General features: G+C 39.4%; 2 protein-coding genes across 3 annotated transcripts in view; both read left to right on the top strand.

The window, feature by feature from the left end:
* Positions 1–1,849, top strand: part of DNApol-delta (DNA polymerase delta) — a 55,749-nt gene extending 53,900 nt beyond the window's left edge. For both annotated transcript variants that reach the window (XM_067086971.1, XM_067086972.1), the window contains exon 24: positions 1,620–1,849. In XM_067086971.1, the coding sequence (XP_066943072.1) occupies positions 1,620–1,716 (97 nt within the window). In that variant the 3' untranslated portion in view covers positions 1,717–1,849. The remainder of the gene's footprint in view (positions 1–1,619) is intronic.
* A 3,072-nt stretch (positions 1,850–4,921) lies between these two features.
* Positions 4,922–18,787, top strand: LOC136828761 (UPF0488 protein CG14286). Its single transcript, XM_067086980.1, has 4 exons — positions 4,922–5,120; positions 10,379–10,586; positions 18,024–18,158; positions 18,367–18,787. The coding sequence occupies exons 1-4, from the start codon at positions 5,100–5,102 to the stop codon at positions 18,600–18,602; spliced, it is 600 nt and encodes a 199-aa protein (XP_066943081.1). The 5' UTR covers positions 4,922–5,099; the 3' UTR covers positions 18,603–18,787.
* Positions 18,788–22,862: the final 4,075 nt, after the last annotated feature.

Below are 22,862 nucleotides of genomic sequence, written 5' to 3'. Positions count from 1 at the left end.
GAAGCATATAAGATTTTTTCATACTATCTCTTCACCTTTTGGTGAGATATAGAGTTTTGTAAGAGCCAGGAGGTATAAAGTTCCTGTAGCACCCACCACTCTCAGTGGATGGGTTGTGGTGTTATTTCAGTGTAGGTGACAGTGTATCTGGTTGATTTTTACGTTGGTACTGCGCCCAGGGTAAGGGCACCTATTGAAGTTTTGCTAGCTGTTGGACAACTCCTTAGCTGCATAACTTCCACTGATGCTTTGGTAGCCATCAGAGTATTCCTTCACTACAAAGCTCCCACTTAAGTAGAAGCGACCCTTGGCTCTACTGCCACGCCACTACAGGTTAATTTGAGTGTCAACCAGATGCAGTTTTATACTGCAGACTGTCTTAACTAATAAGGAACGACAAACTTTGTATTCAGTGCTCACAACTTTTCTATTTCAAATTCATTACATGACTTAATGTTTTTGGAGCAGAATACTATGTCCATGTATCCCACCTCCTGTCAATATGGGATTCAGCTATGTAATTACTTGCATAAGTTACTTATATAAAAATGACATTTTTATAATAAAGTTTTATATATAAAAATGACATTTTTATAATAAAGTTTTATATACTTACCAAGTAATTACAGGATCAGAGCCCACCCTCCTCCCCTCTGATGGACATAAGGCATAAAATGAATGAGATTCTGCTAGGTCGTTCCAATGTTCTGTTAGTGGGTTGGGCTGATCACCTACACAAACTATATTGAAGTGCTACCCGCAAAATTTTTAATCTAAGATACCGTTAAAATGGAAACTATAGCTATGTAATTACTTGGTAAGTATATATAAAACTTTATTTTATTGTAAAAATGTTATATTTTAGGGCATATTCTGGAATCAGTAAAATTATCTTGCCTTGATCTAAACACCTGCTCCTACTAATGAATATTTTGAAGACTCCATTAAGGGTTTTAAGTATGCATTGTCACAAGTCACTAAGCTGCATGGACTTGATTTGAGCACTTTGGTAAAATTGAGGCAGCTATGTCATTACTTTTGAGAAGGTACCCATCGCCCAAACTGTAAGATAGGTTTTATGTTTTTGATCAACTGTTATGGAAGTCATATTTGGGTAAACTTCTGACCGAGGTCTCAAACCAGTCACCAAATAATCAAGGAATCAGAAGCTCCACAGGACTTATTACTGCTTTAAAGTACTTAAACTAGACCAATGAGTCACAATGTAACTGATGGTTAGAATGAGGGGTTTATTTTTAAACCAAAGATGAAAACGTAAACAAGACAAATGTGGAGATGTTGTGAGTGAGGTGGGAAAATCACTAAATGGAAGGGATGAAAAATTAAAAGTTCATCTGAGGTCAAAAGGATATCACAAGAATTGTAAGTTGCCTGCATTGAAATGCTCAGGGCACACGCTAGGCTGTATTCCCCAAATAGGGATAAAAAGCAGCAAAAATGTATGGAGATGACCTTATGTAAAAATGGCCATAATATTTACTTAAAGAACCCTGCAAACAACATTTTTGATTTAAAAGTCTCTCTTTCTCTCTCTCTTTTTTTTTTTTTTTTTTTTTTTTACAAAATAATCATTTTGACAGTTTTCTTAATCTTTTCAGCCGTGACTGTCCCATTTTCTATATGCGTAAGAAAGTCCAGCTTGAGCTCTCAGACCAAGATAAGACTATTAGAAGATTTGGGGCTCCTTCATGGTAACATTAAACTGCCATACTTGTATACATTAAAAATATTTTTAAGTGTTTTTTATTAAATTTTTCATTTTTAGCAATTTGTGATGGAAAATATAAAATCAGTTTTTCAATAGAATAAAATATATTTTGTAATTAAATGTTTATTTTTTATATTCCTTGGATAACATTCTGTAACTTTATATATGTTGATAAACTAAACAATTAGTTGAAACAGGATGTCAGTCTCAGTGCATATCATAAGCCAGTGGTTTTCCACATGCAGTGAGAATAACATTTTTCAGCATCTTTGCAAGTTCAAATCATTTTTTTTTTAAATACTGACAATCAGTTATACCTGGAAACTTAGTTACAAACAAGTTTGTGAATTCCATATTAATGCTTCATGAACTGCTCCATAATGGCAGATGGCCTCAGACCAAATGATATGCATTCCAGTCCTATTAAATGAAGATCAGTGCAATATATAAAGAAAATACTGTACAAGGAGGTTGGTTGATGCATCTATGCATAACAGGTTTCATGGTAGAAACTTGCAAGTTTTTAACCAGTAACCTTGTTACATCTTTACTTCATTCACTGAACAACATTTAAATTTTATTCAGTCACCATACTGTAAGTGTTGAATTTAGTATTCTGCTTTCGATCTTCATGGAATTTCAGCGCTAACAAATCACTTATTGTTTCTGAGACGATTATCCTCACTGACCATGGGAACAATTTTCTTATCAGCTAATGTATAGATAATTTTCAGGGTAAGATACTGATTTTGGTGTCACTGGAAAGCTGATTAGTCTTACTTTATCTGAATTTCTTTAAAAGAAAAATTACAAAACTAATATTCAATGGTGAGTTGGCATCATCAGACAAAAATTTGTCTAGATTGGTATAAAGAAATGCTCGCCAAAAGTGAAATACCAGAGATCCATAAACTTTTGCACCATGCAAAACCAGGATAAATTACCTTTCAGATATAAATTTTATTTCTATCCACCCCAATTAATACACAGTAAGGCAAAAGAAAAGATGATGCAAAACATTCTTGGTCATATTTTTGCTAATATATTTCTTTCATCTGTCACTGTGAAGTCATTTTTCATGGAACATTTCTGATTTTGCTGTTTTTTCAAAGCTGAAGATACTAGAATGGACTTATCAGATGCTTCAGGAGTCTAGTTTTCTTATAAGTACCAAAATACAAAAACGAAAATCATGTATTGTGGGCTACATTTAACATTCAAGACATCCCACACTGTGACAATACAGTAATCCCACAAAAATTTCAGGCCATCAGATTGAGAGATTTGCCTGCAAAATGCATCACATATGTGAAAAGTATATTCTAAATACATAGTTTCTCTGTCTTTTTACCACTTGAAAAAGCATTTACTAAATGTACTGAATATATAAAAAAAAAATGACAGCTATGAGCACTGCAGGCAAGCAGTCTGTGGACAACATTTATTTAGAACTGATTACATTATAATTTTTGGTGTAAGCATAAACAAAGAGATCCTTATACATAAGGTGAATTTGCAATTAACCAGAAAGCCTTTCTACAAAAGTTATTGCTTGCAGGCAAAAAGACCATTTTCTCATGAAAGAGCTTAGTAAGCTGGTGATCATTTATTTTACATTGGTGTATATCCAAACCAGTATGCAGTAAAGCAAATCAATAAAAAGATGGAAAAGTTTCTTGGCATTTTGATGAATATTTTTCTTTGGTCTTAAACAGTAACATAATTTTTTATGAGAGTTCGAAAAAATATGTTTGCCACGCACAAGTCAAAGTAGGCTTACGCCACTTACAGAACATCCAATAGCCAGTAAAATTTTACAAGTTGCCAATAAAACATAATACCACATAACCCTACGAGTGTTGACTGGTTACAATTTTGCCGTGTTAGGTATGGAGGGGTTGGGGGGGGGGTCTACTGTCTTCCCTTTTAAGTCGTAATTTGATGAACTCTTTTCAAAACTATAGGTTACAATTTCACATCGTGTACATTACGTTTTTGAGAGCCACTCACATATAATAACACTAACTTCTATGGAGGAAAATGAATTCTTTCAAGACAGGTTTCCTTAGTCACTAACAGTATAGCCGCAGACCTTTCGTTGCCACAAACCTTTCGTTTTCTCGATTTTGGGAGAGGAACTCTACTATTACAGCGCCACAAATTCTTACCTAATCTTAATTAAAGTACAGGGCTTGGAACAGTAGTACCGTACTTCGGTCGAGTAACAGAACTTGGAAGAACTCCGTGACTTCTTAAAAAAGAAGATAAGGCCTCGTCATATTGTTCGAAAAATCTCCTGTGTAAATTTATAACCATTACACGCGGTGTCCATTGTGCGAATGATAAGAATTACAAACATTTTGCCGCATATCAATCGTGGGTGAAATTTTAATTAATCGACGGAAAATTAGTAGGCTAATGAAATAAATGTCTTGTTTTCATTGGTTCTGAAGTAAGATCCGAATGAAAACCGGTTTATTATTGGGTGATTTCAATCGTATTCAAAATGAGGCCTAATTACAAGGAATAAACGTTTCGACTTGGTTGATTTGATGAGCCGCGCCTATAATTTCAAATTCCGAGTCGACAGGACGCCCACGCAAATGACGTTCGCCGATCACATCAAAACAATGTGACGTAATGACAGATAAGTGGGTGAAATGCACCGGTATGCAGCATCCGGGTCGTTTCGGCCGTAAGCACGTTTGCGTGCAAAATGGGCGCCGTGTTTAGTACCAGCCCCTTGGGGATGTACGTAAAACATGAAATAATAATGTAAATACCATAAACATAACGGTAAATACCATACACATAACGTCTTACATTGTTTTGGATGTTACGGCCTAAAGTGACTTACGGCCGAAACGACCAGGACCGGGTATGCGCATGGCTGGCGGCTGCTTATGTGCAAACGCACCGGCAGCTCTTAAAGTCATGGCTAAGATGAGATTGAAACTTAGAAAAAATCCCCCCAATTATTTACATAAATGTGTTAAGTATTAGTTTGCGAGAATTATGTATATAGGATTTTTTCTTAATTTTTTATGAATATTCGAAAAAAATAATAAAAAAAATTGAGTAGGGATGTTCGGACCGGAAACGAACAGTAACCGGATCGAGACAAAAAAGTTAGTAAATAAAAAGCAACTCGTTCCTTTTCAACTTTAAAAGAGAAAGACAATACTTTTTCAAGAAGTGACTGAGGTGTTTGAACGGCATTACAATAATCTCATCCGATGTAAACAAAAGCATGTGCCGACGATCGTTATTTCGTAAATTATTGACGTATTACATTAGTCTGAATTAAAGTCGTGAAGTTACGTCGTTAACGAAAAAATTCGTCTTAGGCTAAACGTAATTACCTGTGAACATGCCACCACCATCACGAAAGGTTGGTTAACCTAGGCTAAGCTAGTGTCATTAGCTTCAATTGAATGGTACGGCTGAAGCCTATCTGACAGTTGAAACTATTTACATGACCACTTTTCCACGTTAAATTTATTCATAAACTATTTTCAAAATCACTCTTCCCCTTAAATAGTTTCACAAACTTTACAAAACTACTTTTCCCCCTTAAAAGTTAGGCTAGTTTCATGAACTACTTTCAAGACAACTTTTCCCCCATAAAGTTTTGCGTGTAACCACTATCATAGGTATTTCTAAGTAAGACTCCACACGGACAGTATGGAACGGTTCCGCGAATACGAAAGTCATTGTGGAGCCATAGGCTATGTTCAAAAATGGATTAGCTATGGAAAACTATTATAAAAGGAACTATACTAACCTAACATACACTACCCTAATCTAACCTAGTACACATGCTACTTAGGCGGGGGCTCGACCCTGACGGTAAAGGAAACCACTCTTATTCCGACACGATATACAAACAGTCGGTCCTTTACATTTGGAATTACTTTCAGCGAAGCTGGAAACAGCCGTTGAACTTTCGAACAAGGTGGTGAGGCAGTTAACCACCGTCCGGGAGGCAGGAGTACCGCCTGCCTGGATGTAAACACTCCAATTTGCTTTTGGCTGTCATGTGCTGCAGAGGTGTGTCTCGCTCTCTGCCCAGACTGCTGTTGAGCAGTTTTCCTGGTGGGATCTTTCTTGTTCTTTTCTGCAATGAATTTGGAGAAACCTCGCAAGCCCTCCTTCCCCCAGCGTGTATGCCCTGGGGTAGAGTGTAGAAGTGCAATGGCCTTCGTTCACATGTTGATGTGAACTCACATGCCCTTTGCTCGACTGGCAGGGGACATGTGTTCTCATAATTCACCTTGTTCGGAGTGTTGTTCCTGGTCTGCCAAGCAATGGGTGAAGTTTGAGGGGAGGAGACTGTACTGAAGGAAGCACACCAAGGTGTCATCTCAGGTTATATGCCCCTGATGACTCCCTTAGTGGCTGACCCGTCGTGATCATTTCTCCCTCCCGGCAAGCTTCCCCTTCTTGCTGCCTCTCCCTCAGGTGAGGACTCCCCCTCATCTTCATTCACTTCATCGGGTGTGGAAGGCTTTGGGGGAGTGGACGATCAGAACATCCTCTCTGGGGCCTCTCCTCGCTTGGGGGGGATAATTTTTTCCCCCGGAGCAAGCAGAGGCTTCCTCCTATGACCCGACTTTGCCTTCAGGTTTGGCGGTGGAGGCTTCTCTCTGTGGCCAGATTCCAGATCCCCCCTCTGCCTGGCTTCACCTGGGTCTACCTGGCGTTCCGTAGTTGGAGGGCCTGACCTCCTATCTGTCTGGCGCTCCTATGACTACCCACGCCACAGCCACTTCCACCACGCCAACAGTCACCATGACGTCTTTCGCCAGAATACCAGTGACTGTCACCTCGCACCTGGGTACCCAAGTATCAGCTGCGCCTGCCTCTCTCCATGCCATGCCGCTGCCACCTGGGTTCCTGACCCCTCCAGTATGGTTACATTGTTGGTGCCTTACATCACGGTGTCTGCTCCTGCTGTTTCCGACCTAAGCCCATTCCCCACTCCAGTCCCGGCCCCTGGCCTTCCTGACTCAGCCCAGCCTGGCTCCTGCTCCTGCTCCACCTGTGCTGACTACCATGTTCCAGCTCCTGGCTTACCTGGCTCCTGTGCTACTCTGCCTGCTCCGGTTGTTTCTGGCCCGATTGAGGCGTCTCCGCTGCCCGGGTTGCTCCTGCTTCCCTGGCCCCCCCCCTGGCTGCTCCTGCATCTTCTGCTGCTCCCTCCTGGATGGGAGACCTGACCAACATCCTGAAGAAGTCGAAGAAGAGGAGAGGTCTCGGAAGGTGTCGTTGTCTTCATTGTCTTCGTCTTCGTCGTCCTCGTCATCTGCTACCTCTTCTTCTTCTTCTGAGGCTCACCGGCCAAAGAAGAAGAAGGCTGTCTCCCCCCCCTAGACTGATGGATGGATGACAGGGACCTCTTAATAGGAGTATGTTTGCATATTCCCCCCCCCCCAGGACATGCTCCTGTTCTGAGGCGCATTGACTGAGGGGTGGGGCACACACCTGGAGGAGTTGCTGATTTCAGGAGTGTGGCACCAAGACGACAAGCACCTTCACATCAACATCCTGGAGCTCAAGGCAGCCTTCCTGGCTCTCCAAGAGTTCCAGGATCAAGTGATGGGACACTCCGTGGTACTGATGAGCGACAATACCATGGTAGTGGCATATGTCAGCAAGCGGGGGGGCCTAGTATGTATCCCTCCTGCTTCACCAGTTGACAATGCAGGTGCAAGAGTGGCCGCTGGCTCACTCGGTAGAGCTGTCAGCCAGGTAAATTACAGGCAGAAGGAATGTAGTGGCAGACAAGCTTAGCCACCAGAATCAGGTGATCGGAACAAAGTGGCCCCTTCACCCTGAAGTCGTGGAAAGGTTGTTCGACCTTGGGGTTGTCCAGTCATCGATCTGTTCGCCACCCAGCACAACAGAAAACTTCAGGTCTTCTGCTTAGTTGTGCTGGACCTATGGGCTGCTGCAGAGGACACATTCCAGCACCAGTGGGACAATCTCGACGTCTACGCCTTTCCTCCGTTCTGTCTGATTCGTAGAGTGATCAACCAAGTGATGATCACTGTAAATCTCAGAGTGATTCTGGTGGCACCAAAATGGCCACAGGCTGTTTGGTATCCCGACCTGCTAGCTCTCCTTTCCGAGGAGCCAAGAGAGATCCCCCCTGCCCCAACCTGCTGTGTCAACCCCATGTCGAGCAGTATCACCTGGCAGTGCAGTCCCTGTGTCTCCACAGTTGGAGGTTATCCACCATCTCCTGCGAGCGAGAGACCTTTCGTGTCAAGCAGCAACGGAGATGGCTGGATACCTCAGACAATCCTCTGCCGCAATATACCAGGGAAAGTGGTCCGTCTTCTGTGGTTGGTGTTGTTGACAGGGTATCTCTCCGATTGGAGTTACTGTTCAGCAGGTCGTGGACTTCCTCGTCTTTCTTCCCCAAGAGAAGTTTCTCTCCATTTCAGCTGTAAAAGGCTATCTTGCAGCTGAAAGGGGTAGATATCTCGTCATCCTTCGAGATATCTCTGCTGATGAGAAGCTTCAAGAGGTCTTGCCCACCCAGGGACCTCAGGGCCCCTGCGTGGGATGTGACTCTTGTTCTAAGGAGCCTGACTCGTGCACCGTACGAGTCTTTATGAGAGTCATCAGACTGGGATCTTACCCTCAAGATCGTCTTCTTGCTTGCCCTGTCATCAGCGAAGCGAGTTGGCGAAATTCATGGGCTTTCCTTTGGTGTTAAACACTCGAGGGGATGGGGATCATTTGTGCTAGATTTTGCCCCAGACTTCGTAGCGAAGACTCAGAACCCATCGGTCCCGGATACTCGGTTTGAGTCCTTCACGATCCCCTCTCTAGAGAACTTTGTTGGTAATGACCCAGAGGAGATGCTACTGTGTCCTGTTAGAGTGCTGCGGCGATACCTGAAGAGGACTCGCCATCTCTGGCCTGAGTGTCGACAACTCTTCGTTAGTGCTGGCCCAACCAAGAAAGAAGTGTCCATGAACATGATCTCATTCTGGCTTTGTGAGACCATAAGGAGAGCGTATTCTGCTGCTGGAGAAGACGACACTGTCCTAGAACTCACAAAGTCCGCAGCATTGTTCCGTCCCTCGCATTCCATAAGAACCTGTCACTCCCACAGGTTTTGAAGGCGGGGTTGTGGTCCTAACAGACCACCTTCATTTCCTTCTCCTTCGGGATACCTTCACTTCCTTCTACCTTCGGTATGTTGCCCACAAGTCCTTGGACACTTTTTCCTTGGGTCCTGGGGTAGCTGCTCAACAAGTTGTGTAGTTTACCCGTCTCCTCTAACAGGACAGGTTGCATCTCGCCTAAGATGGATGGTTGTGATTGGGAAAATGAATGTGGAGTGACTGGCCTTTCTTCCTTCTCCTCATCTTGGCTCTCTTCCTACGGGCAGGGAGCAGACGTGCTGTTACATGCTGGATCTGGCAGTCGATGCAGGTAAGCACTCAACTAGAGCTTCTGTTCTATTTCCTTTCAGAATCATAGAAGTAACCCCGCTCCTTCCTCTAGCAAGGGGAGGAGTGAGGCCATGACAGTAAGACAAACCCAGTGCTTGTATTTGCCTTAATGTCACCGACTATCAGGGTTCTTCCTATTTTTGGTAGTCCCTGTTGAGTCCTCAAAACCCTCCCACTTCCCTGACGAAAAGGCATGGGATTTGGGCAAGGGATCAACCTGCATTGACCAACAGAGAGTAATGGCTCCTAGGTCTTTTAAAGGCCCGGTTGTAAACAAGAGGGCGGATGCGCATGCGCAATAGTCACTTCTCTTTCTTGCAGGTTCTTTTGACGTTGGAAAAACTGGGTTCAGCTTCGCCGAAGATAAGGGAAAGTGCCCTCTTATCTTTGAGTTCATTATATACTTCATCGCGTGTTATAACGTTAATCATTACGACACAATACCTGGCCAAAAGACAAACTAGAAGAGAATTCTTTGATATTATTTTGGTCACCAAGGAGCTCTGGTAGACCATGGAAGGTAGCTCCTTGAGGACTCAACAGCGACTACCAAAAATGGGTTTTTCCTACATCAAAACCTGTTTTATCATAAAAATGTCATAGTGGTGGTGTAAGCACTTATTTTTTTCCCCCTACCCCTATAGCTAACAATTATGGGGTGACTACAATTGAAGTCCAGGTGATTTTTTTTTTTTTTTTTTTTTATAACAAATACGCCTACAGATGTAAAATGATTTAGTATGTCAAAAATGTATGACTCACATGATAATCTGTCAGAAACATGGTTTGTGAAAGTCACAAATCTAATTACTGTATAAAGCATAAAGTTGTTCCATGGGAATATGGATGCTTCCTAACCTGGTCCTGCCTGACTGGCGCCCTCCCCTGACCTGACATAAAGTGCAATTGTAAACCATATAAGAATAGAAAAATGGGAACTGCAGTGAGTGATGCTACTAGCTTTTCGATTTCTGGTATGTAGTTGATCCCTCAATTAACCACCACAATTTGTTTTGTCAATGTAGAGTGGCACACTTTCTCTGTCCAAGGCCTGTGAGGCATTTATACAATAGATTTGTATGATGAATGGAACTAAAATAGTTTTAAATGTTTATTTTTAATTCAACAAAATTTTCTAAATTTTTTGTATGAGGTAAATATGTAAAGACTTATTTTACAGGGTAAGAAAGGGCCTGTTCCAAAGCCGAAGACCTTCACCAGTAATGTCTCAAAAGAAAAGGATCCAAGTAAGTCTAATCCATCTGTCAACTCTGAAAAAGTAGATGAAAATCCAGACGATGCCCTTGAAAGGTTCCCATTGGAACTGCGATGGTGTTTGCAGCAGTTGGAAGCTACTATGGAGAAAAAGAAATCAAACCCCAAGGAAGGTAATTAACTTATTTATATGTATGATGTATAAATTAGTAACCCCTCAAAGATCCAGTCCAGGGGTGGGTGGCTTGCACACATCTTTGAAAGATTCAGGTCCTTGCAAACCTCTATGGCCAACTGGCTCATGCTATAATCATAAGATATAACACTTTGTTACCTTGGTTATCTCCTAGTGAAGTTCTTAATAATGACAAAATAAATAAAAAGGAACACTGTAGATTTTAATTCAAGGGTATTCAAGAAAATTCAGTTTATTAACAAGTGAGAGAGAGAGAGAGAGAGAGAGAGAGAGAGAGAGAGAGAGAGAGAGAGAGAGAGAGAGAGAGAGAGAGAGAGAGAGAGAGAGAGCCTGTGATATGAGTGTAAAAGAAAATGCCAGTTTTTCTTATGTCTCAAGTGAGGAGTAACAGTGATTATGATAAAATTAATATAAATGTAGATTTCCATTCAAAAGTACCTGTAACTGAAAAATTACGTTTATGAGAGGTTAAAATTTTCAGGCTCATCAGTAGGGGACCCATTCTTCATAGATTTCTGCTCATTTGTCCCATATCCTTGGAACAGGCTCTAATATATTCTGGCATAAATACAGGCAGTCCCCGGTTTAGACGGGGGTTCCATTTTTCCGCCGCGTCGTAAACCGAAAAATCGTCAAAAATCCTAAGAACACCTTACTTTTAATGCTTTGGGTGTATTGAAAACGATGTAAACTGCATTTTTATTGGATTTTTCATCAAAAAACCTCCAAATTTTGATTATTCTGCCGTTTTGGAGCCATATTTCTTCCGTCGGATCGGTGTACGACACATTGTAACCCCAGAACATGCGTCGTAAACTGGGAAATAATTTCTAATGAATATATTTAAAAAGCGTCGTAACCTTGGAACATCGTAAACCGGGGACTGCTTGTATACAATGATTTTTTTTATTACCCAAGCATTTTGGCCATATACACTAAATACTCTACCAGATTTATAGTGTAATGATTCATTTGTTAAATTTTGCCGTCTGTATGAATTATTTATCTCAATCTAACTTTTTGGAATACATTTTGTCTGTATAAACAGAGAAAGTGTCTTGATCTTTGGGTTTATATACAATATATGTTTATTATAAGAATTTGTGGAAAATAAATATACTGTATGTAAACATTTTGTTTCACAACAAACCCTGTACTTCTGAGTAGCCCTCATTTGTGATCTTTAGATGTTTAATCCTTAATGGACGGGCATCATCATATGATGATCTATAGCAGGTTTTGAGTGATGGATGGGCTAACTCATATGATTACTGTACAGTATTAATATTGCACGCCGGGAAAGATGTTCATAGCACTTCAATGGTCCTTAAATGACTTATGGCAACTGTACAGTAGTAGCTCAGCACAGGACAGAGGGGGATTAGTATGCCTTGAGACTTGATGGGGGAATGTATTACCCCTCTCTATCCCATGATGTCTTTTTATTCATTTGCTCGTAAATATACCCAAGGATTGCTGTTGGTTTTAGTTCTTATCTTTTATGATAGTGTGTCAGCTATAATTGTATACCTCACAAAAACTTACTGCATCTCCCCACCTCAGTAAATCTCGTAAATATTTTACATCATATATATATACTCAGAATTTTTACTGATTTTAGTTCTTACCTGTTATGATATTGTGTGAGCTGTAATCATAATTTTATAAAATACTGTACAATAAATTATTAGAAAAACATGTATAACTTGGCAAAATTAGCATATTATTATAAGTGTCTTGTAAAAGAGGCCCCACACAGGGTTGTAAATACTGTAGTCACTTTCAACTTCCCGTGGAAGGTAGGGAAAAATTGTTCGAATTTTTTTCCTTACACATGCATTTGCATATTTTGCTCTTTCCATTGATGTGTTTTTTCTTAAATTGGCGAACCTTAAAGTTTGCCAGTCCCTGAAGGGTTAAATTCATTATTTCCCCTGAAAATAAAAGGATTGTCATATTGTACATGTATGTGAGAGGATACCAGGGTCTCAACTAGGGAGGAGCTTGTTTCTTTTGTGCATCTTTCTCGTATAAAGTGCTAATGCCAAGTAATGGAGAAGCATTTCAATAGGTGTTGCTGCTGTTGACTTCCCTTAGTGTGTGTCTTTCATCGTTATTTCTTTTCTGTTATGATTATGTTTAGTGCACTTATCTGTGAATCAAAAGTGGATTACAGTGGCTTTTTTATACAAAGGAATTACAGCTATGGCCCTTTATACACACACTCCCATTATTGCATTTTAATTGTAGAGAAAGTGACCCCATTATACATTAAGTTCAGGTATGTTTTTCACAGTCCTTGTATGTTTTGGTCTTTCGGTAAGTTGTAAAATTTTCTGTCTAGCACTGACTGGTTAGCAAATGTTAGTCTGGTCAGCATTTTTGAAGATATGTGTTCACTTTTGTGATAACCTGAATTTTGGATTAATTTATAATTTTATGCTTGATTTTACTGTTTTTTTAGTTTTGGTTATACAGTATTTTGGTTTTGCACCGAGTACATTCTTTGTATCCAGCTCATCACTATAGCAAAGTTATGGCTATACTCTGCGTACAGAGATCAGTAAAGGGGTATGGATGAGCTACCTTAAAATCCCCCCCCCTTTTTTTTTTATTTTCATATTCCCTTTCCCCATATTAGGGAACTTACCATTGGCCCTGAAGTGTCTGCCCAGCTACACTTATAAACCCATATAGACTTAAAAAATGCCATAATACTGTTTTTTTTTATTTGGTGTGATTTGTTGCCAAAATATAGGCAACTTCCAGCTTTTCGTAAGCAACTCTTTGTTTTGTCACACAGTTTTGCCTGTTCACCCAGAAAGTCAAGGAATTTTGTTTGCATACTTTTCCACCCTGGAATCTGAGGAATTCAAGCTGGCCAAGGATCAGGAAGTCAGGCATGTTTTCACCTCTGTTCACTTTCAACACTTGTACTGGTATTACCAAGATCTTGAATGTGGAGGTTTCCTTCTACTTGTATCAAGTTTTCCATGTAGGATTTGATTTATACTTGTTAGGCTCTATAGAGGCTGCAGACTAAGCAATGTCTCAAACTGGAAAGGTGAGGAGAACACTAGCCATTCTTTATTCATTTGTATAGATCATCTCAGGTACATACTCATACACCTCACCTTTATGGCAAGCATCATTCAAACAAACTATAGTCAGAAATCTTGCTAAAAGGCTTCTGCTAGTCTCAAAATTCTTGTGGGATACTTTTGTCTTCAACTGACAAGCACTGGTTCCCCCCCTCCCCCAAACACACACACATGTACAATATTCTAGCTTCTACAGTATAGATCTTCTGAATTCATCCCACCTAAGCAGCTATGAAAGCTATTGTATGGTAATCGATTTGTCGTGAAACAAGTATAGGTTTGAAGTGATCATTTTTTTCCTGACAAACCTGTTTTCTGTATGGAAAATTGCACTTTACCCAAACCCTTCTCATTACAGCTGATTCAGAATACATATGCAGATAATTACCAGTTCTAAAGACACATGTGCCAAGAAACCTGCATGCATACTGTGAAAAGTGGAAAGTTGGTTGCCTCTTCGGGGACATGTTTCAAGATAACTGCTACTGCAGGTTAGGTTATTGTAAAGTAATGGATTTGTAGGAGAAAAAACTGGAGTATTTTTATATTTTAGAAAAATATAATGCATATATATCCTTTAAGATATTGTGTCAAGGGAGAATACCTCAGCAACTGGTATTATTAAGTAGTTGAACCAGACTACCAAGCCAAAATAAGAAACTGATAAAGCCAACGCAGTCTTTCAACTTGTCTTTAACACAGTAGTCTCAAAGAATTCCAAGTACTGAGATCTCTGTGTTTGGGTGATTGCATAGAAGTTATTAAGGCAAATTGTGTGATGTTACATCCTTAAACTCAACCATTTGGAACATTTTTCTCCCAGCAGTCTCCACTCAGAATGGAGGCAGTGTTTTCAGTGCATTATTACCTCTAAAATGAAAGGCATAAAAATTACACCTTTTCCAGCACAGTCATGGAGTTGCATCAAGCTACACAAACTTTTTTGTTATCAGGTAGCTGAAACTAGGGCAATAGTAGCATTTTTCTCTTTCCATTAGGACACAAGGTCATGGATGCTGTCTGGCTGTGATAGCTTTCCGTGTAAGACAAGCTGGTTAATGAGTGCAGCCAAAAGTTTGTTGCAGGAAGACACCATACTAACCAAGGAAACCAAGGCTCTGCTTTGGAATGGTTGTTCCATCTGAAGGTTTTCTGAGCCTAATGATTGCAACAGTGAGGCACCACCTGGCTGCCTCTGTGGGCCACCAGCCAGGAGCATCACAAACTAGGGACACGCCCTGCTCTTTAGGAATAGCCTGGATTCCAAAGGTCTTGGATTCTGTGCTTTTCAGACATGTGGCTTGGCTGGGATAGTGGAATTCAGTCTTAGTAATTCTTCTTTGCATGCATCAAGAAGTCTGTCAGCCATTTTCCTTGCAGCAAATTTACAATGCTCCCCAGTTTTACGTGTTTCACATTTCCGCAGTTTACTTTGTCGTGGATTTTTGTGGAACATCATTCACTTGTCCGTGGGAGAATTTTCACTAATTTGCAGATTTTTCTTTGAGCTGTATCTCTAAAATGATCACTAATTCGCTTTTTTACATAGAGCAACACTATGTATTCACTAATTACTGTATTTTTTTATTAAAATATATGTATACTGAGAGAGAGAGAAAGTGTGGTTTTTACATTGAAGTCTAAGCACAGTATAAATGGACTCTTTAAGTGAAATAACATTTCATTGATATTTTGCTGTTTTTTCCCATTAAAGTAATATGTATAATGTTTGAGAGAGAGAGAGAAACTGGAGTGTATATACATACACTGAAGCACAGTAACTTGCTTGGGACGAGAACTAAAGGCACTTAAACTATGGCTGGAATGAGAATGTTGAGAGTTGCCTACATATGAAATTCGGATTTTAAATATTTTTACATGCATAGAGATGAAATATCAACAGTGATCAAATATTCTCTAGTGTACTGTTATAATATGTGTGACGATTATAGTTAACTAAACTTGTAATGAAATACGGTACAATAAATCAGATAAAGCAAAAAATATGGCAATGCTACCGCCGTCGATCTGTCATGAATTGCTGGATTTGTTTATTTTCATTTTTTTTAATGCTTATGGTACAGTAATTGATATTATTTTCATTAAAGAATACGTACAGTACAGTACTGATATACAATAGAGAGAGAGAAGAGATTACGTCGTCGCAGAAAAGTTGCTACTGGAGCCTATGAATGAAATTCGGATTTTAAATATTTTTATGGTGATTAGAGCAATACAGCATAAATAGATTCTGTAAGTGAAATAACATGTTATAGATATTTTGCTGTGTTTTCTCAATACATGTACACTGAGAGAGAGAGAGAGAATGAAGGCACAAGAATTTTTTAATAAATTTATGGGAGATGGTAAGGACTACCACAAAATGACGTAAACCAAAACTTACCGTAGTAAATCAATTTTTTTATCATAAATGCATTTGTATGTAATTACGAAAGTACTAACATGATGTAACAAACCTAGCATTCTGTTTGGAGGTACATGTCCCGTGGTTCTAAACTATCCATGTATTTTAGATGCTCTATACAGTACTAATACTATCCTAAAATATGTACGTGTACAGTAAATATCATTTCAAAATCATCTTACAACACAGGAAAATATCAGTATACACAAACTGTACATCCAGTGATTAAAGTATGCACAGAACGATGCGCAAAATTACTTAGGCCAAAGAAAATGTGTGTGTCTGAATGAAAGGGGATACTTAAGAGTAACAGTTGTAGCTGGTATATTTAATTTTGCAACATCACTTTGGAATGATCTTAGGGTGTTCTAGGTTGATAGTTTGAGATATTTTTTTATATGAACTGTCAGTTTTAGCAATGAACTGTTAAAATAGGTAGTTATAAGTCTTTTAGGGGTGTATATAGCCCACTTTAGAATAACAGTATTAGGAAAGTACTGTGATGTAAGGTTACTTTGGGTGTTTTGGGATGATGGTTTGGGGTATATTTTTGTTTGAATGATATTAAATTGTTTTACTATGATAATTTATTGTATATTTTTGTTTGAACTGTCAAATTAAGCAGTGAAATGTTAAGATAGGCAGTTATAAGCATTTTAGTTTAAGGGGTATAAGGAATTTGGCAGTTATAAGCATTTTTAGGGGGGATTTTTGCATTTCTGCAGTAGGTTCTGGAACCTATCCCCGCGTCAAAATGGGGGAGCACTGTAGTACAGGAAATGTTCCAGCAACAGATTCTTGAAAGCCGAGTACAGTTCCTTTCTGGAACTGCCGAACCATTATGCTTGAAGTGGGAGCCAGTCTAATATGTAGGCAACCTCCAAGCCATGCAGATCTGCTGTCTTTTTAGTCACGGTAAATTGAAGTTTTTATTGTACCACTTTTTCTTCACTTTCATAAATGCGTAATACTCCAGCTCTTGCTTGAGTCTTCGGCTGAGTGAACTGTTTTTATCCCTTCAGTGGACTTGAAGTGGTTTTTCTTGAAGCCCTAAACCCTTGAATTTGTTGGTTTCAGTGTATATACTGTATATCCTTGTTAGCCTACAGGTGAGCTCTCACTAAATTTTTCATTGGCATCTTTTGCTGAAGTTGGTCTCCCTTCTTTACTATGTGTTGAGATGAGTTGGCAACTTCTTTGTTCATTAATTAGTTTTAAATATTCTGCTCTTGTAACAGACTGTAGCAAGTATTCCAGTAACCCTATTCAACCAGTGGGCTCTACATTTCTTTGGAAAGTCAAACCTGTATGTGGAGAAACTTCTACTTTTCCTACACAGTATACAATTATAGGTTCCTCAACCTTCCTGTGGGGTTCAGAGAGAAACTTTAAATTTTCTGTATGCTGCACTTTGGTACTGTAAGTCTTTCAGTTGCATTCCCTTATTAAACCTGAGGATAAGATCATCTGAATGACAGAATTCCCCTTTATTATTTATGGTTACCTTAACACTTGTGGTTTTTGTTTCAAGAGCCCAAATCCCTGTTTCCCTTGAGAAACACTGGTTCTGATGCTTATATTAGTCCCAGGAACTTTCAGCATGGTGTTTGTTTAGAAAATAGAATTATTCGACAAAGTTGACTTCCAGTACAAACCAACTACACTGTACCTATAATGGAAGTGTTGTTTTAAAATGTTACATAAGGTATATCAAATGACTGATTTATAGTACAAGTATATCTAAATGTTTACATGTACAAAATAGCAAAAGAAAATTATGGTTAGGGATATAGCTACAAATTTAAAAAACACAAATGGTGGTAATTACTGAAAAGTTATAGATTCCTGTTAGATAAGATTGTTTATTTATATATTAATAATTTTACAGCTGAAGATCTCCTTAAGTCCTACAAAACTCTCTCTGGAACGAAAGCACCATTAATCAAGAAGCGACAGCTGATGAGGTCATTATTTGGAGACTATCGCAAGAAAATGGCCGATGAAGAGAAGAAACTCAAAATGGGTAAGCCTTGGGATTCATATCTAAATAATCTGTTTTTTTTTTTGTTTACTTTTGAATTTTATTGACATATTTGTAAAATTGTTGCTCATCTGTCAAGAAGGTGAAGAGTATAAATTGATCTGTAGCTTTATTTTTTAATGACTGTATCACTAAAGGTAATCTGATAAGGAAGTACTGTACTGTATAGTATATGTTTGATTTTTTTCAGCACCACCATCTCTGAAAACATCTGATGCTCCTAAGAAATCAAAATGTTTAAGACAGAAAGTAAAATCAGACAATGACACAACAAATAAAGTTGAGAGTTCAGAGACAGATGTGATTAGTTCCAATGAAAACCAAAACAGTATTTTAAAAGAAACTGCTAAGTATGCATCAAGTCCTTTAGATTTTAATAGTGAGAGTGGAAAAACATTTAGGTTTAATTTTTCTGTTCCTGATTAATGTAAGTATATATAATTAGGCTTTTTTTTTTTCCAAAAGGTTACCATTATTTCAAGTACTGTACTGTATTTGTGTCATTTTTTTCCAATAAGGTAACTATTTTATGTTATGTAAAACTTGATATAAGAAATAATTTCGGAATAATTTCATGAATGAAATAGCAAAGAATAAAGGTTTAAAAGTTGTATGGTTTACAGCATTTTACATTAATTTACACCTCTGGTGCATGTGTGGAAAAGAGACCAAAAAAGAAAGTCATGACCTTTAAAGAAATCTGAATAAATAACAAAGACTAAAATACAAAGAGGCAAATGCGATGAAGGCTGATACTGTACTGAACAATAAATTTAATTCCAGTGGTTGGAATGAGTAAGCAGAAGGTGAGGATACTATAGTTAGAAGAAGAACTGATGATGTTGCATAAAAGGGGTTAGATACAAAGGAGCAGGTATGAAGATGGTTGAGGGACAAAATACATATATATTTTCATAATAAAATTTATTATTTGAATACTTACATACTATTAATGATAGCTTACAGCTTCGTATCAATCAGGTGCAATTGGCATTAAAAAAAGAACAATAATGCTTGGTTGACCCAGATGGACTGTCTCGTCCACCTGTCCCCCACTAGGTTGGTTTTCAGTGTTCTCCACTGGGTTGGTTTTCAGTGTTTTAGTTCTTGTCAGAATTCTTCTTGACAACCCTCTTAAGATATGGGGAGGCTGTATGGGTTCTATTGTAACAGTTGGTAAGTAATCCAAAAAAGACCTAATGTGCTAGAACACACAAAATTTCTTCAAAGCACACCTTCACCAAGGGAGAAAGCTTCAACCTTTTTGTCATCTTAACTAGAGACAAAGCACTGGAAAAAAGCAAAAGACAGTCTCTACCCTCTCAAAATTCTCAACCAGATGAGGGTACAGAGAACCACCTTTCTACAAGCGGCCTCAAAACTCAAGACTACCCTTCCACATGAAAACTCCCCCTCAGCAAGAGTCAACAAAGGGGCCAGGGTAGCAGAAGTTGACTCATCATGCAAAGCGAAAGAAGAGGCTACAGGAGGGACCACTCTTGCTGCATAACACCTAAGGTTGTCGAGAAAGCAATGACATCACACCAACAGGTATAGTAGTAGAAGGCCTGGGAGGGAAAGGGGAATAACAAGCCAATGAGGCCCAACATACCTTGTAAGACATCATACTGCCATGTCAACAAATTATGTTCCAAATATACTTCCACACAGTGTATGGCTTAGTTTCTAAGAAGGTGCCTTCTGAGGAGACAGTAGGCACCACAAAAAACATGTCTGGGGTGGCAGAAGAAGGGTCACTAACATCAATAAACACAGACAAGACAGAGAGAAGATGAAGACCACAAGGGAAAAGAGAAAATGAGTGGGAAGGAAATAGAGTAAGAAAAGAACATATAGTTAGAGACTGCAAGGCTGAAACAGAAGGAATGGACCCAGCAACTGAATAACATTGAGTAGCAGAATTCATACCAGAAAAAGCATGAACCTACATTACTAGATTCTAACTAAACTTACATCCTTTGGGGACTGAGAAATATGGCTGGTCATCAGTGACAGAACGTGTTGAAGGGCACAGAACCTCACCCAGAGACATGACCTAGTTCCATGGTAGCAGATGGCTACTGTAAAGAGCAGTCTTGAGCTCGTGCTACTACTGTAATGGGTAAGGCCACCGACACCTTTTCTCTTGGGGAAGAACATGAAAAACAGCGCACACCGTGGGTGGAACTGGCTTCTTTATCCAACAAAATTTTAGTTAAACCTTTAATTGAATCCAAAGTCAGACTAACATCTCCTTTCTTAAACTGAAGGGGGAGCAGAAGACGGAGCTACAATAAGGGTATCAGGAAGCAGAACTGATGGAGGAGAGGAAAGAGGTGGGGAAGGAGGAGGGTTGGGAAAGAAAAAAGGAATAGGTGATGAAACCAGAAGGAAGGTACCTGGCTTGTTCCTTGCTCTATGAAGACATCCTATCCAACAGAACAAAAAAAATAAAAGGTCATAATACCATGAAAGAGTGTAACAGCAAAAATCTCGAATGCATTGCAGCATCAATCACTTTAACGGCAAGAAGAATTCTGACAAAAACTTAACCATTTAAGACCCACCTGGTGGATAACAGGTGAACCAGACGGTCTGTCTGAGTCAGCCAAGTACTCTTCTTTTTTGAATGATGATCATGCCCAACCGGCAGAAAGATATCAGCTATCTTTAAATGTAAGTAAGATTCATCCCAAATAAACAAGATTCTGAAGTGAAAGTGAGGTGAGACAGAATGGAGTAGACATAATAGTACAAAATGGTAGCTTCAGCAGAATTGGTAAGAATATTTAAAATTATGATAAAGATCAGAATATTCTAAAAAGCAGAATGTTTATTTTGTCAGTATATGCACCACAACTGGAAGTACACAAGAATATCTGAGTTTTTGGAAAGGTTACAACATGCAATGGCAGAAGTGCTATAGTCAGATGTGTGTTATTCTATTGGCAGTGCTTTAGATTTGAATCTTCTCCTTTCCCACCATTATCCCTACGTTAAGGGGTCAGTTGCCTCATGCGCCTTCTCCACTGCCCTCTATCAAAGGCATCATCCTCCACCAAACCTCTTCTCTCCATATCTTCCTTCACTTTATCCTGCCATGTAATTCTCTGTCTCCCTCTCAATCTTCTTCCTCTAATAGGTTCTTCCAAGCCCTCTTCACTCCCTCCTCGTCAGCCATCCTTAATACATGCCCATACCATCTCAATCGTGACTCTTATCACCTCTGTTATCTTTACTAAGCCTGCTCTTCTTATTTCATAATTTTCCAATCTCTCAAGCAGCAATATTCCCATAATCCACCTCAGGATTGTCATCTCTGTTCTCTCAAGCTTTACTTCCTCTTTTCTTCTTAGAGCCCATGTTTCTGACCCATACATTAACACTGGTCTTATCACTGTGCTGTAGATCTTGACTTTTAGCTTGATTGGCATTTTCTTATCACATGCAACTACAGCTATGACTCTCCACTTCCCCCACGCCGCTTTTATCCTACTGCCCACTTCAGCCTCACATCCTCCCTCTTGGCTGAAAGTAGATCCTAAGTATTTAAACTTTTCCACCTGTTTTATAATCAAGCCTCTTCTTTCTTGTATTACTATTCTGTCTCTATCTTCCCTACTGCTCACTAAATCCTCTGTTTTATTCACATTCACCCTTAAGCCACCCTTTTCTAAAGACTCCTGCCACTCTCCAACCCTTCTCTGTAGGTCCTCCTCTTCTTCAGCAGTAATCACCAGATGATCAGCATACAACAACTCCCAAGCACTTCATTCCTGATCTCTTCACTCAACACATCTATGACCAGCACAAACAAAAATGGGCTTAATGCTGACCCCTGGCATAATCCAACACCAACTTCAAAGTTTTTTGTTTCCCCAACTGCTGTTATTACTTTGTGCTCGTCCTCTGATATATCATCTCGACCACCCTAACCAACTTTTCTGGGGCTTTCCTCTTCCTCAAACACCAAAGCATCACTTCTCTTGGGATCCTATCATATGCTTTCTCCAGGTCTATACATGCACAATAAAGCTCCTGGTTTCTCTCTAGCCTCTTTTCCTGTAGCTGTCTTACTATGAAGATGGCATCCGCCGTCCCTCTTCCTCTCATGAATCCATACTGCTGTTTCCCGATCTTTACAATTTCTCTTAATCTCCCATCCAGTATCCTCTCTAAACCTTTCAATCCATGCTCTGTTAGTTTAATTCCTCTGTAGTTACCACAATCCATGACATCTCCCTTCTGCTTGTATATATATACCATTAGACTTTCCTTCCAGTCCCTTGGCATTTCTTCCTCTTCCCATATGGCTTTTAATAAATCCAGCATCCATTTCCCCCCCCCCTCTGTACCTAATAATTTGATCATTTCAATTTGGAACTCTGATGGACCTGGTGCTTTACCATGCTTCATTTTACTTTATGCTCTCTTCACTTCTGTATCCTGTATCTTCATCACTCCATCAGTGCTTTAGACTTGAATGGATGGCTAAAACAGATTTTGATATGAATGTTGCTGTAAAAAGAAACCATGGAAGAGAAGCAATACTCTACTAGCATTCAGCTAAAACCAAGCACTGAGGATACTGAACGCAACATTTAAGAAGCATGGGAGAAATAACAATATGCACTTATGAGTGGACAAGCTGAAGACATCATACAAGTTTACTATAAAGAGACATAC

Source organism: Macrobrachium rosenbergii, chromosome 43 (genome assembly GCF_040412425.1).
Source record: "Macrobrachium rosenbergii isolate ZJJX-2024 chromosome 43, ASM4041242v1, whole genome shotgun sequence".
In the NCBI taxonomy this organism is placed as follows: domain Eukaryota; kingdom Metazoa; phylum Arthropoda; class Malacostraca; order Decapoda; family Palaemonidae; genus Macrobrachium; species Macrobrachium rosenbergii.
The sequence above is the reverse complement of the archived record's forward strand: the minus strand, read 5'-3'. Positions and strand labels throughout refer to the sequence as shown.